We start from the raw sequence: 15,367 nt of genomic DNA on the forward strand, positions 1-15,367 counted from the left end.
ATATTATCACGATGATGCGACGAAATTTCGTCACAAGAATACACAGAAGATGACTTAGTGCAAAATGCTTGTCTCAATTCGATGTTAATTTCAATTCTTATTTCACAAATCTCATGCACAACCATTCAAATTTAATCAAAGATGCTAATTGGTTTGTTTTCTTCTCCACCCATTTCGTTCGCTCTACTTTTGTAAATCTATTCGATAGAGTCCCCCTTTCAATATCTTTTTTTTCTAACTATTTGGTATTTCACTGTATATCGCAATGATAGACTAAAAGATTCGGAATAGACGCATAGAAATTGAACTTAAAGATTAAATTGAGCGCGTTTTTGGGTGTTGTAAATTGCAGTGTATGGAAAGATGTTAATTGAATAACGGCAAATGACTAAAGTTGCTGCCTTTTTGCTGCTTTTTTTTTTAATCTTTTGCTCACCATGGTGCAATTATGGTTCGTGGTGGTTCAGTTTTTTTTTGTATCCACCGGACATAAACACGATGTTGGGGATTTTCGTTGACAAAAGTCGAAGAAACCGGTCTTAATGCACCTCAGAAGTAATATTTATGTTCTCAAAGAAAATCATCAATATAAACTTGTCGAATGGTGCTCTGATAAATTATCTGTCTTGTGCAATGTAGTTAATTGCATTTTACTAGTTTTCAAATACCTTTTTATCACTGTACCGATAACCTTTTCCAATGAATCACAATAATAGCAAAAAAAAAAGTGGATAGACTTCTATTTAGCACTATCTTTTCCCCATATTCACACCATATATTATTGGCTTAGTTGTGACTCTTCTTCAGTGAAAGAATTCAATGTTGAATGGTTCAATCACAAAGAGAATTAAAAAAAAAAACAACATACATAAAAGCCGAACCATAGAAGAAAATGAAGAGAAGACCATATAGTAGAAGTTCTTCAATTCTTTAAAGAGCTCACATGAAGACAGTCAATGCACTTTCGCGCCATTATTTCCTCAACGTCCCAAGCACTTACAGAACCACTAGAAACATGCAAGCTAATGTAGAATTATATTTTTAACACCCGATGGGGCTTCATCCTCAACTTAAGATGGTCTACGACATTCAGTATAAACTTTATAGTATGAAATTAAAACTTGTATAAACTCACACGAAGAACTATTGATGATTAATGCCATAATAACACATAAAAACAAGATATAATTTGTTAAAAAAAAACATATGATGTGAGATATATGGAAATTAGCATATGAGATTCTCATAGTGTTTTATGAAAACCAAATTCCATAAATAAGGGAACAAATTAAATAATAATAAAATGCACTTTTCGAAAACAAATAGGGTAAATTAAGCTAATTCAAAACCTGCTACAAATGGAAATTTTTCGGTACTCTAAATGGAAACATCACTGTTTTCATGATAAATACAGTACTAAATTACTATAAATTACATATTTTCTAAACCTCAGTTTCATTATTTAGTTAATTTTGCTCCAAATAAAGCGAAAATCCATTCATATTTACAAATTTTAGTTTGTAATTTTCTCAGAAAAATTAAAAGTGTACCTTTTCGCAATTGAGTTTTTCATAGATCGACCATGTTTTCCAATGAAAAACATAATAGGGTGGAGTAACCACTTATCGCCACTTTTAGGAAAAAGTGAAATTAATTGTATTATAAATTTTAACCCCTTATTATCAGATAACTCAAATTTGACACAAAGCTACTTAGATATATTGGCTCTAGATTCGTCAAAACAAAAGTCCTACAATTTAACGCGGTAGTACATAAAAAAGTGATTTTTATTAACAATATAAAAATAACCACTTCGTCGCCACTTTTTACCACTTTTCGCCAGTTCTGTAACCACTTCTCGCCATCCAGTTGAAAAGGTTCAAACTCGATTATTTTAGGCAATATTATGCAAAGACTATATTCAGCATTTCTTTTTCCATATAATCACCTTATTATTACTCATAATAAATGATTTTTCTTCACTTTTATTTAAGAAATCAAATTATTAGACTATTGCAGAAAGTAAACAAAGTAGATTTGACAACTGAGAATCTATGAAGTGAAGTTAGCGTCGCCTATTGAAAAGCAATGGCGACAGGTGGTGAATCAATTTTAGAATATTACCACTTTCCGCCATGGCTCATTTTTACATAAAAATAATGTAAAATGAAATATTAACTAACTAAATACAAATTTTATGTATTCGGCGAATGTAATTAAATGTTCAATAGACAAATTATTTACTCAAAAATTAAATTTTGTTCGATGAAAGTTTCATGACACTTACTATATTTGATGAGAAATATTGGATTCGATGTACTTGCTTCAAATATTCCTCTAAAAATGCTCAAACATTTAAATTCAAAACAAAAAATTAGTGTTTTTCGACTCTATAAGTAACAGCAGTAGAATTACAAATAATTTTACGGTCAATTTATTTCACAAATAATGGAAAAATTGCAATTTTAAAATAAGTGGCGAAAAGTGGGGCACTGGCGAGAAGTGGTGATTCCACCCTAAAGTGACTATTGTTTATTCGTTTTGTTTAACATTTATATCATATTTCTGGCTAATTTTAGTTAAATTAAGTGCTAATCTTTATTGTTAATGGTACGTGAAGTTTTCAAATGAAATAATTACCTATTTCGTGAACAAAAGGGTTTTTCTGAAGTGTCTGCAAATGCTTCAATAAGAAACCCCGGAAATATGATTTTTTCTTGAGAAATTTTCTTATTATTTTAGATGGGAAAGGAAAAAGACCAGGAATAAGAACAAATCCTGCACTTAGGAGCAACTCAACAAGGTTTTGGAAGCCTTTCGTCGTGGTTTCACTTACACTGTTTGTCTCCAATTAGAACCTTTCCCTTGTCTCCATTTAGATTAATTTGTTTCCAATAGAAACATTTTGCACTCGTATATTTTTCTTGTATTTAAGAAGTTTTCAAATTATATCTAAAGAATTTTCACTAAACAGTAACATTCTAGAAGAGTCAAGGAGCAAATTTATGTAATTTTCTTCAGAAAAAATATGAACTTAATGTGTTGAATCTTCTGTCAAAGTTAAAGCGTCTGAAAATGGTTTTGAATTAGGAGATTTACCCTAGTGCAAATATAAATAAATTGATTAAATAACTCTACCGGTCGAATTGAGGAACCGGTCGACTTGAGGCACTATATCTTACGTAATAATTCTTATTAAGATACCAGAATTTTGCAATTCAATATTAATTAGTTATTTAAAAATTCTATCGTCCGACGCTGCATTCTTAATAATTGTTTTTATCCTGCTTCTGTCTGTATGCAAAAATCATTGCGGTTGATGGAATTCATTGAATATCATTTATCCCGATTGTATTCATTGAAATAATAAATTTGTTCGCATTTAGATATGAAAAGAATATGGAAACACAAAACCTTTCTTTTTGATTAGAAAAATAAAATTGTGAAAATGAAAAACATTCATTGAGAGTTTTCTGAAACTTACTATAAAATATGAATAAATATAGATTTTTGTGTTTGGTTTTGTTTTTCTCTCTTTCAACTGAATAAACAAAACATCATTTCCTCATCAGTTTCTTTTTCTATTCCCTTTCCCAGTCTCACCTAACAAGCCAATGACCCAATTTTTCCACATGACTTAAATTAAAAATTGTTCTATTTGGATGGATATTAATTGGATTTTTTCAAACAATTGCAATTCTACCCTTCAATTCTGTGAAAAATCTTGAAGCTAAGCTGAAATGGAGATGACAAACTTAAATTTTCCTGAATTGCAAAACTGGTCAAACAGATCACTTTTTTAATCCTCCAATACTGAAAATTTTAAACTGAACCTTTATCAATAAAAAGATATTAATTTTTAACTCAGAACAGGAAATTTCCAATCTTAACACAAAATACTTATTTTAAATTTTTAAGCTTAACTGAAATCCCATGATCCGATTATCCGAAAACCGCATAATCGAAAATTTACACTTCCGGACATTCCAAATATCCTAGTAAAATCCAACTAACCGGGAATGTCCAATATATGAAAATTCCAATATCCGAAAATTCTAGTATTTGAATATCTCAAAGTCCGAAAATCCAAATATCCGAAAATACGAATAGGGTAAAGTGATATAATTTGGAATTAGTGTTACAAGTTGGACAATTCGCCGGTACAAGTTGGACATGGCTTTTTTCTTGATAAATACAGTACAAAATTTGTTTTTAAGCACAAGGAACCAAATTATAAAACTAAAGCATTAAAAATATACAAATAAAAATGAAGTACTAAATTTATCAAGACAAAAAGCCCTGTCCAAATTGTACCACTACTGTCCAACTTGTACCACTTTACCCTATCTGAAAATCCGAACGTCCGAAAATCATAATATCAGAATATTTGAAAATCTACATTGCCAACTACCTAAAGCCCGCAAATGACCCTAGTACACAAAAAAATTGCATACCTGTAGGAGATATCTTTGGGCTGAGATAAGGAAATGTCGTGATGTATACAAAACATTTTCGGCGCATTTCAAAACTGATTTTTTTAAAATTACTTTCCAATACCAGGCAATTTATATGAAAGTCATTCGTTGTCACTCATTGCGGAATCCCCTGTAAATAATTTTTCTCAGATAGCCTACTACGTTTTCAATAATATCTTTCCGAAAATCCGAATATCCGGATACACATTCGAATACGCGATTATTCAAAAATCGGAAAGTAATCTTTATTCGTTCGGCACACTTTTTGGATTAGAAAAATTTCTTAAAATCAAAATATCCATCCCTTTCCGTTGGATTTTATGTGATGGGTTTTTTTTGTATAATTATATAAATTATATAATAAAAAAAATTGTGTAATTTTTTGTGATGCTATCAAGAAAAAAATTAAATTGTAAAACACCTGTTTATTTGTTTATTATTAATTTTTATTTATTGATTCATTGCTGAATATATTTATTTATTAAAATACTGATCAATCTAATGCAGCCGGTTAATTTATTCGTTGAAAAGAATTTTTGAAAAAATTAATAATAAAAATACTTTAATTTCGGAAAGTTAAACCGTTCTAAAACTGCAGATGAATTGCAAATACAGAAATTGCATTTTTTTCATATTCTATAATTGAAAGAATTATTTGTTTTTGTTCAAGGCAGTTGACTATCAATTTGAGTTGGACATAAAGTACCAGAAAATAATCTGAACATTTTTAAATGTTTAATAAATTGCATTTTTTTTTACGAATTTAACCTTTAAACTTTAATCCATACAAAATTGTGAAAAATGCTACATATTTTAAGCGGATAGTGGATCTAAGAGTAGTTAAATTTTGATCTTCGAAAATTAGATGTCGAAAATGTTTTTGGCCTTAGTTATGTATGGGTAAAATCTTCGTCTGAGATACCTGTAAACCCTCTAAAACATATTCAAAAATGAAATAAATCGTAGTATCCGTTTTCGAAATAAACCAAAAAACATGGTTTTGGGGGAAGGAAAGAAATACGAGGAAAAATGAAAACAATGTCTGGAGATAATATTTTATTTTATTAAGGGTCACCGAAGATCGAAAGTTGATATCTGTTAGCGTTTAAGCTACAGTTCGTTGTGAGATTCCAAAAAATCGGTTTTTGTATACTATTCCCTCTTTGGTTTCGAGCACTAAAAACAAGCAAAACAATACAATTTATTCTAACAAAAAGAAAAGCGTTTTAACTGGCCGAACTCTACAGAGAGAGTAGTATTAATCCCTCGTATAATTATCCTGGAACCATATTTTTATCTCTTAATTTTCCCTGCAATTTTCCAGATCTCCCTTATAAATCTTTTACCAATCTTCAAATTCATAAACAAAGGATAGTATCTAGAGAAATGTCTCTTATGCAGTGATATTCTTCTTGAAAAAAGAGTTAAAACCTCTAAAGATCGCAGGGTCCTAAAAAATACCGTTATTTAAATACTTTGAGTAATAAATTCAGAGAAAAAAATATTTTAATTAATTATATTGAGAATCTTTTGTTAAAATTCTTTAGTAGCCTTTACAACCCTATGTACTTCAGCAATCCTAACTAATTTTTCAAGGAGAATATTTCTCTAAAGACGATAAAAGAATGCAATCGAGGCAACACTTTTAGCGGAATTGTAGAATATTGGAGGATATTTGAGGAAAATCTGGATTACAAGAAAAATGGAGGGATAGGGATACGGTTTCTTTTAGGAAAACGTCCCTTAAGTTCAGTTCTCTTTTAGAAAACGTTCTTTGGCGCCAATCAATAACTTACGATATCGATATGCCGTTATTTAAAAAAAAAGCAAGCTTGATAAAAATAGTTCTACCAATTTCTTAAGAACCCTTATTTTAAGATATCTGAAAAAGTTGACATGATGGACTATAAGTTTCTTCGGGTGATATGTTCAAGATACACCAAGGACTCCGAAAATACCTGTGATTTGCCATTAAATGAAATAAGTTTTCGTTTTGTTGCCCTGTATTGTGCAAGGGCTTTAAAACATGATTAGTTTGTATGGGAGCTACCGGATGGAGATGTCAAAGGGAAATTCTAAAAATAATTATGTAAAGCTTAAGTCATAAATCTACTTTGACCCGAATTTCATTAAGATCGGTTAAGCCGTTTTCAAGTAATAAATTGTCAAAGTTGTGAACTTTCAGAAGAATATCGTTAATTTTTTCATTGTCCTTTGAAATACTTTTCTTATGAAGCATTGGTGCTGATGAAAATAGGATGAAAAATTAGCCCCGAAAATGTTTTGCATACATCACGGCGTTTCCGCAACTTATTCCAAAGACCTCTTCTGTAGATATGCAATTTTTCTGTGTCACTTGAGTGAATTTGCGGACTTCTTTCGGTCTCGAGCATTTCATTAAAAGCGGCAGTCCTTAAGACATTATGGGCAAAGTTTTAAGTGATTTATAAATCGGTTGTGAACCTGTAGTGAACCGGTTATGAACCGATAAGTAATTTTTGTCCGAAAATCAATTTTATTACTCTTATAACTCTATTGTGGGATCTTTTGAGTGATTTATGAATCATGATTTATGAATCAGTTGAGAACCGGTAAACGGTATATGATGCAAAAGTACTTTTACGATATAACACATAGCATCAAAGTCACGAGTTCGAGAATTTTGCAAAGCCTGGGCGCTTTGCCATCTATTTTATCAAGATAATGGGGTCATGTTTGGGCTCGTTGGAAAGGTCTTGGAATTTCCTATAAAACTGAACCGGTTCCAATCGGTTCTGAACCGGTAATGAACCAGTTCATAGCCGATTACTAATTTTTATCCGAAAATCGATACTATTAAAACAATTTTGGAGGATCTTTTTAATGATATATGAATCGGTTCAAATCGGTTGAGAACCGGTAAATGGTAAATGATGCGAAAGTACTTTTGAGGTATATAGAATCTAAGTCACGAGTCACCTATTTTTAGAACTAGTTCACTATATTTCAATATCAATTATCAATATCTGGATATTGATTAAATATTGGATTAAATATTTAACTCTTTCGCGTCATTAGGGTCATATATGATCCGGGGAAAAACAATTTTTTTGACTATTTACATTAATTGAAATCTATCAGTTTGTGCACGACATCATAATAGAAGAATGTAAGATTCTTGGCTAATTTTTTCAAGACTCCAGATATTCAGGAAAAGAAAATATTTGAGATAAAAAATCACGAATTTCGAACTTTGTGAAATTACTTTTCTTTTTCAAAATTTTTTATATTCATTTATTTTTTTCAGCAAAAAGTTCTTTAGAAACACAAAATAGAATATCCAAAGATTGTATAATTGCATATTTTAATATAATAAACTACTCTCAATTTTCCAGAAAAGCGTGTAGAATTTTCCGGTCATATATGACCCTATTGTCGACAAGGGTAACAGTGTTTTCGTCCCAAACCTATAGCGAAATGTAGTTGGGACATTGGTTTTCTTTGTGAAATACAGATGGGACATCTTGCTCCTGGACATTTCATCTTATATCTGATGAATTATAACATATTTTGCAATATTTTAGAGTATTCTGCAAGCGTCTCATATTGTGCAATTGTATTGTGTGTGAATAAATATGTAGATAAGTTTATTTTTGCCAAATACCATTCAAAATATTGTGATAGAGACTGTTCAAGGGATTACTAGGAAGATTCCTTGAACATCAGGAGTACAGTGTTCATCAGGACAATCCAGTTTGCCATGGTTTTGGCCAAATTAATAACTTCAGGCAAAAAATTGTTCCCTATTGCTCCCTTGAGGACAATAGGGTCATATATGACCCGGGGTTTTTCAGAGTTTTCACGCATTGGAAATTTTTTTTCCTCTCTAAACTATTATATTTGATCATAAAGCATTAGGAAAAACTCAATTTTACATGAATTCATCTGCTGAATAAAAGTGTGACGCGAAAGAGTTAATCAAGTGAAATATTTTAGGCACATCGAGTTCACTGATTGGCTAGAAATTTAAAGCCTTCAAGAAGCTTTAACCAATCAGAATATACGATGAAGTTAGAATATTTGACGGGCGTAAATGTTGAATTACGTGTGGATTATTGTTCTTCAAGAGTTAAATTCTGAGTAAAATTGAAATGATTTTCTTACTATTATGCCTGGTTCTCGAGGGCTTGGCCCTTGAAGTGGGATCTACTACAATCTCGCCCAAGGGATTATCGTGGCTATAGAAATGCAATAGGAAGAGAGAATGAAGTGGAATAATAAAGGCAAAAGGAAAAGAGTTCAAGTTCTCAGATGGTTGAGTGTCATCTCTCCACCAGTCTCCTGCATTTCGTCGTTTCATTTAAATTCATTTGCCCGATTTGAGACTTCTTGTGCCGTTTTGTGGCGAATGAATACATTATTCCAGATCTCTCTTTGCCTGCTTCTTTGCATGTCTGAGAGACAGGGCAGAGTGGTATGGGGACGATAAAAATGAAGAATGAAAGAGGAACATCTGCAGCAGAGAGTGATAAACTTGGGAGCTCCATCGTCACTTGGGACGTTGGGACTTTAGCACGGTTTTCTAGTGATCGTGTGCAAAGGGATCAAATATCGATGAGGAACGTTGAGAGATGGGTTCTATTGAACTCACGGAAGCCCTACGATGGCTCTATTGATCTTTTTTTTACTGCCAGAAATTGCTTGCCTCGGAATTGTGGCAAATATTTGGCTGAAATAGCAATCCGGAAGCGCAACAGTTGCCACCATTTGGAACATCTCAAATTTCACACAGAGAGAAACCTTCTTAAGGAATGTGCATTTTCACGGAAATTTTAATTTATGGATTTCCCTGTGAGAGAACTCCTCTCAAATAATTCTTGACCTTTTATGAAGCCAAAACAAGTTTTTCTTTCGAGAAATTATGAACGAGAGAGTCCACTCACCATTGTTACTGTTGGAATTTTCACACGAAAAAAAGCTGCTTTGCGTTGGGGTACAGGAACAAAAAACACATTGAAAAGGTTACTTAGATGATTAATCAATTGTTTATTGAGTTTTTATCACAATTAACATATTATTTCACCATTAAAACACCACAAATACGAACAAGCCGCGCGAAGCGTTGTTTATGCAACAAGTGTTTACGTTTTTTATTTCTTTTGACCAAAAACTTCCAGTGTTGGCCACTAGAAGGGGAATGGCGCTGGCTTCCAACGTTCCAATGACTGGAAAAACATAGAATTTCTCCTGCAAAATGCTTTTATTTTTTTTTATGGAAAAGTACAAAATAAATTTAATTTTCAGTTCTTATTGAGGACTGTGCAACTTCCTCCTGGATTTCTGAAGATTCCTCCTGGGTGATTGTCGGAGAAGTCACTACATAAGTCTCATTGGGATATTGTTCTTCTTCCAGTGTCTTGGAGACACTTTGGCTGTCTTCCTGCCCGGAATTCACAAATGTCTCAGATTCTTCGTATACGTGAGTACTCTCTTGGCTATTTTGACTAGTTTCCTCCTTCATGTACTTCCGGACAAGTTGTACAAGTACCGGAACGTCATCCTCTTCACTCAAATCCTCAAATGCCTCAACCAATTCACTCCTCGATTTCGGGGAATCCTCAATGTCTGTCTCTGCTTTCAGCACAGATTCCGTATACGTCAACGATAGATTGTCCAGAAGCTCAAAAATCAAATGAAATACCAGCCTGGCTTCAGGTGTTTTGTACAATTTTCTCAGTCTCTGGTAATTTTTTGGCGTGGGCGCTTCAGCGTCTGCAATTTTCTGCTCATTCTCAATTGTATTTATCACTTCTGTACGTATCTGTGCTTTCCACTGTTGTGTCAGACCTTGGGCCTCTAGTAATTTATACACAGCATCGAATATTTCTCGATCAATTTCCATCTTTTTTTCTGCTGAAAACGCGTGCTAAACTGATAAACAAGAAAATGTAAACAAAATTTCCAGAAACTTCCAGACGCTTTCCAGTCATCAACCCAATAACCAAACCCCTTCTATCTTTCTCCATTCCTCCATCTTTCCATGGAATCCTCGGAATTCTCCATCCAATCCCCCGACAACTTCCGTTGCATTCAAATAAAAGACATTTAGCACTTTTTTTCGCTTGATTTAGCATATTTAATTGAATTGTTCCACAGTATAAAGTGATTTTCCTTTTTAATCATCCTACTCCTACACTTTACCCTATTATCTCTCATCAATTTCCTCATCGCTTCGACTCCTCTCCTTTTTTTTTGCATTTCATTTGGAAATTAAGGCACAAAGTAGCAAAAAAAAAACAAGAGTTGTTCTTGATCGACTGTTACTCAAATGCAATTAAACTTAGGAAATACACTTAAATCTAAAAGATTTACTCCATTTAGACTTCAAATTAAACCTTGTGGGTTCATTGATGCACAAGACATTCTACATTTGAGCCTTGTGATTAAAAAAGGAATTTGTATAGAAAAATTTGTCTCAGAATTCATTCTTCTTTCTCAATTAAACTCCTAAATTGATCTTCATACAAATATTAAACACTTTTATCCTTATCATGCACACATTTACACATTCATCTCTTTTACGTGGTTCAATTTACTGATTTGCGGAATTTGAGCTGGACTGATGGTTAAAGGCGATTCTGGGAGTACGACTACAGCTGAAAGAAAAATTAGAAGAATTATTACAAAAAAAAATAATAATAATACAAAAATTATAACTATAAAATTTCTTTTGCCACTATTTTAAAAGTTTACAATCTTTGACACAGTCAATTTAAAAACAATTTATGTAACTTTATTAAGAAAATCTTAAACAAAATATTTATCTAATGATCCTTTCAAGTACAGAAAGTTCCGGCTTAAATGAAAACGGATTGAAAGGATTTGATGTAAATTGCCTACTATTTGGAGCTCATTTACACTCAGTTCCGGGATTATGCACATTTTCGGGTTTTAAAAAAACGCCCAAAATGGCTTTATGCATCTAGAAAAATTGCATACCTGCAGGGGCTTTCTTTTGAATAAATCGTCCGTAAAACGAATTTCGCGCGGAGTAAAAGAAGTCAAAACAAAAATATTCAACTGTAAATGCATTAATAAACAGTACTTTTGGCCAGAATTCTTCAATAAATTGTTATTAGAATATTTAAAAGTTTTACCTTAATAAAGGAAATTAGTTTTATTCTAAAAAGAAGCACAGTTTTTTCAAAATTTCTCGCGTCACAGTAGGGTAAATATCCTAATTCAAAACCATTTCCAGACGCTTTAACTTTGACAGAAGATTCAACACATTAAGTTCATTTTTTTTTCTGAAGAGAATTACATAAATTTGCTCCTTGACTCTTCTAGAATGTTACTGTTTAGTGAAAATTCTTTAGATATAATTCGAAAACTTCTTAAATACGAAAAAAACCCACAAGTGCAAAATGCTTCTATTGGAAACAAATTAATCTAAATGGAGACAAGGGAAAGTTTCTAATTGGAGACAAACAGTGTAAGTGAGACCACGATGAGAGGCTTCCAAAACCTTGTTGAGTTGCTCTTGAGTGCAGGGTTTGTTCTTATTCCTGGTCTTTTCTCCTTTCCCATCTAAAACAATAAGAAAATCTCTCCAAAAAAATCATATTTCCGGGGTTTCCTATTTAAGCTTTTGCAGACACTTCAGAAAAACCCTTTTGTTCACGAAATAGGTAATTATTTCATTTGAAAACTTCACGTACCGTTAACAAAAAAGATTAGCACATAATTTAACTAAAATTAGCCAGAAATATGACATATATGTTAAACAAAACGAATAAACAATAGTCACTTTATTGTGTTTTTCATTGGAAAACACGATCGATCTATGAAAAATTCAATTGTGAAAAGGTACACTTTTAATTTTTCTGAGAAATAACAAATTAAAATTTGTGAATATGAATGGATTTTCGCTTTATTTCGAGCAAAATTAACTAAATAATGAAACTGTGGTATAGAAAATATTGAATATAATACTTTAGTACTGTATTTACCATGAAAACAGTGATGTTTCCATTTGGAACAGCTAAAAATTTCCATTTGGAGCAGGTTTTGAATTAGCTTAATTTACCCTAATAAATAATTTTAGAGGCCTCAGCCTCTCACATCGCAAATTTTTTTTGTTCTCAAGAAAATTGTTTTACAATTTATCAAAAAATGAAGAATTTTCGGTCGGGAGTATGTTTAATACTGCTATTTAATCCTTCTCCATAGACAGCATACCCTCGCAGTATTTATATATATATAAAATATATCATGAAAATCGTGATTATAAATTCAACCAAATTGACAAATAATTTCAGAGAAAATATTCCAAGTTGATTTTGACAGAACGACATCTTGAGTGTTGTGTCGAAAATTCATAAAATTTTCTGTAGAAATTCTACAGAAAATTCTGCAGTATTTTCATACAGCGATCACCTTTAAAACAAAATTCTGCAGAATTTTAGGCAGTTACATTTCCAAATCTGACGAATTTCTGCAGAATTTGCCGGGTGGGTAGTCTATCCGCATCGGGCAATACTTTTTCTAATTTCAGCGTGAAGCGCCACCATTCGGCTTCATATGAAAGTACAACTATGGAAACAAATTAGAAAGTTTATTAATGATTTTTTGTATTTTGAAGCATTTTAGAATTCTAAACTAGAATTTATCAAAATTTTAATGGCTGTTCGATCCCTTTGGTGTCAAAACATAGAATAATGATGACAAGTAAGGGAGGATAGGGCAGTCTCACGCACATGAAATCTTTTTCAAGACTCATTTCTCAAGCATTAATGAATTATAACATTCAAATAACAGAACAGCTGATAAGCATAGAACAACTTATTGTAGGTGCGATTTTTAAGTGAGCTAACACGGAATGTATGCAAATTCGATTTAGAGCTCAAGTTGGGGGACGCCATTCAGTTATCTTGAATCAAATTCGTGAAATTATACACATTTTGTATTTAAACCAAAATATCAAGGATTTGGATGAACTGGCACAAAAGTGATATATGGGTTAAATGTAGACCAGAATGGTCTCTATAATTTTGCCGTATAACTAGATCTCATCGATTAATCAGAAGCCGAGATAATCGAGGATGTTTGTTTCTGAATTCGTTTTTTCGAACAAAGCGCCCCAAGTGTTCATTTGGTGAACTTCAACTATATCAAAGAATTGTTGTATTTTGTGAGACTTTCCATTTAAAACCCTATTTTAAGTGTCTTGGTCGAGTAGAAGCAGTCAAGTTGGCATCTGAGTGGTTTCAAAGTTTTATTATGGGAAAAATCAATTTTTTTCACACTTAAACGACAAAATCGGACAGATGGTATTGTCTGAGTAAAAAATTATGTTTGGACGAAATATAGATATAAATATCCTCTACAATTATGCCGAAGTAATCATCAAGATTGGTTAAGCACGTGTCGAGATAATTGAGGTTATGTGTTATGAAAATTGTTTTTTTCAACTGTGGCACCCCTAGCGTTGGTCTAACGAAGTTCAAATGTTCCAGAAAAGCGCTTTGCGGGACCTTTAATTTGCACCCTAATTCATCAATATCGGTCAAATAGAACCGGAGTATGGTGTTTTGAATTTCATGAATTGTTACCCCTCATACAGTAGACTCTCTCTCAATCGGGAATATGGGGTAAAATGTCATCCGGTTTAGCGATAGAATTTAGCGTCAAGGCCTTTGTAAATTCCACAAAAAGCGCTCAATTATAAAGAATCACGATAAAATAGGAAGAACTACAGCGAATTTGAGCAAATTAGCTTCATAATTTAGCGTGAAAACTGTCAACAAAATTTGTCGCCCGATTGAAAAAGAGCCGATTGAGTGAGAGTCTACTGTATCTCCGGTTCTATTGCAATCACAACGAACCCACGCCATTTTTGAAAACTTCATAGACTAGGGTACAACACTCTAAAATTTGATCAAAATGCCCAATGGCATTTTTGAGGAAAATTATTTTGAATTTTGACCATTTTGACGCTATCGCAGCGTCACCTGTGGATAACTTTTTGAACTTCCATCTGAAAGTTCTCATTGAGACAAAACCAAAAACCCAAAATTTAGCTGAAAATGTTAATTAGAACCGGAGATAGACGCCGGTCAATTTTCGAACTTTGACTTCTTACAGCTCGGGTCAGGGGTTATCGATCGACTTAAGAATATATATCACCTAAAATTCTCCACGTGTCCACAATAAATGAATATATCTTGAGGTTGTATTTTTGGAATTAATAAAAACTTCCGCTAATTTTAAAGACAATTAACTTTATCAAATTAAAGCAAAAGAAAATTTGTTATCACTTTAAAAATTCTTTAATTTCTTCCAAAAACATAATTCTGTGAGCAATAAAATACAATGGTGTGAAACTTGTACAACAATGCACTCAATTCTTTTGGTCTCTTCCTAAAGCAGTGGCAAAACGATTCAGCTTTGCGGAATGCTCGAACTCATGAGATAGAATTCACCGTGAATTTTCTAACTGATTTTTTTATCAGGTGGATCAGCTTAACTATCGACTTTTAAACTGTAAAGAAGGAGGGCAATAAATAAAGAACATGGTTCAACTTAATTAACTGTGGAATTATAATTTTCGGAATTCCGGCATCTTGAAATACTGCTATTGAAGAATCCCTATTTTCGGGATCCCTTGACACTAAAAGCACGTGCGTTCCCGGAATCCTTCTTACCTTTAGGGCTTCAGGAGCCTGAGACATCGAAAGCTTTCTTTTAATTATATAAACTGTTCTGTCTTTGAGTTCGAGCAATAAGAACGTAAACAGTCTAGTAGTCAAAGTCGTTAAGATAATACAAAAAAAGAACATCAATTCGATTAAACGCGTGTTTGTACTTAAGATCGTCTACGCTGATACTGTTTCCGAATAGGGACTATAAAAGCC

The 15,367-nt window shown here is 32.5% G+C and overlaps 3 protein-coding genes across 19 annotated transcripts in view; all 3 read right to left on the minus strand.

Annotated features, from left to right (window-relative positions):
* Positions 1 to 9,626, minus strand: part of LOC129803415 (coiled-coil domain-containing protein CG32809) — a 207,679-nt gene extending 198,053 nt beyond the window's left edge. For all 15 annotated transcript variants that reach the window (XM_055849941.1, XM_055849950.1, XM_055849948.1 and 12 more), the window contains exon 1: positions 9,398 to 9,626. The gene's annotated coding sequence lies outside the window, so the exon portion shown is untranslated. The remainder of the gene's footprint in view (positions 1 to 9,397) is intronic.
* A 120-nt stretch (positions 9,627 to 9,746) lies between these two features.
* On the minus strand, positions 9,747 to 10,434 carry LOC129803418 (uncharacterized). The gene has a single exon (XM_055849962.1). The coding sequence runs from the start codon at positions 10,354 to 10,356 to the stop codon at positions 9,748 to 9,750; it is 609 nt and encodes a 202-aa protein (XP_055705937.1). The 5' UTR covers positions 10,357 to 10,434; the 3' UTR covers position 9,747.
* A 132-nt stretch (positions 10,435 to 10,566) lies between these two features.
* LOC129803419 (echinoderm microtubule-associated protein-like 2) overlaps positions 10,567 to 15,367 on the minus strand; it is a 77,933-nt gene continuing 73,132 nt past the window's right edge. For all 3 annotated transcript variants that reach the window (XM_055849965.1, XM_055849963.1, XM_055849964.1), the window contains one exon: positions 10,567 to 11,110. The gene's annotated coding sequence lies outside the window, so the exon portion shown is untranslated. The remainder of the gene's footprint in view (positions 11,111 to 15,367) is intronic.

Source organism: Phlebotomus papatasi, chromosome 2, assembly GCF_024763615.1.
Source record: "Phlebotomus papatasi isolate M1 chromosome 2, Ppap_2.1, whole genome shotgun sequence".
NCBI lineage: Eukaryota > Metazoa > Arthropoda > Insecta > Diptera > Psychodidae > Phlebotomus > Phlebotomus papatasi.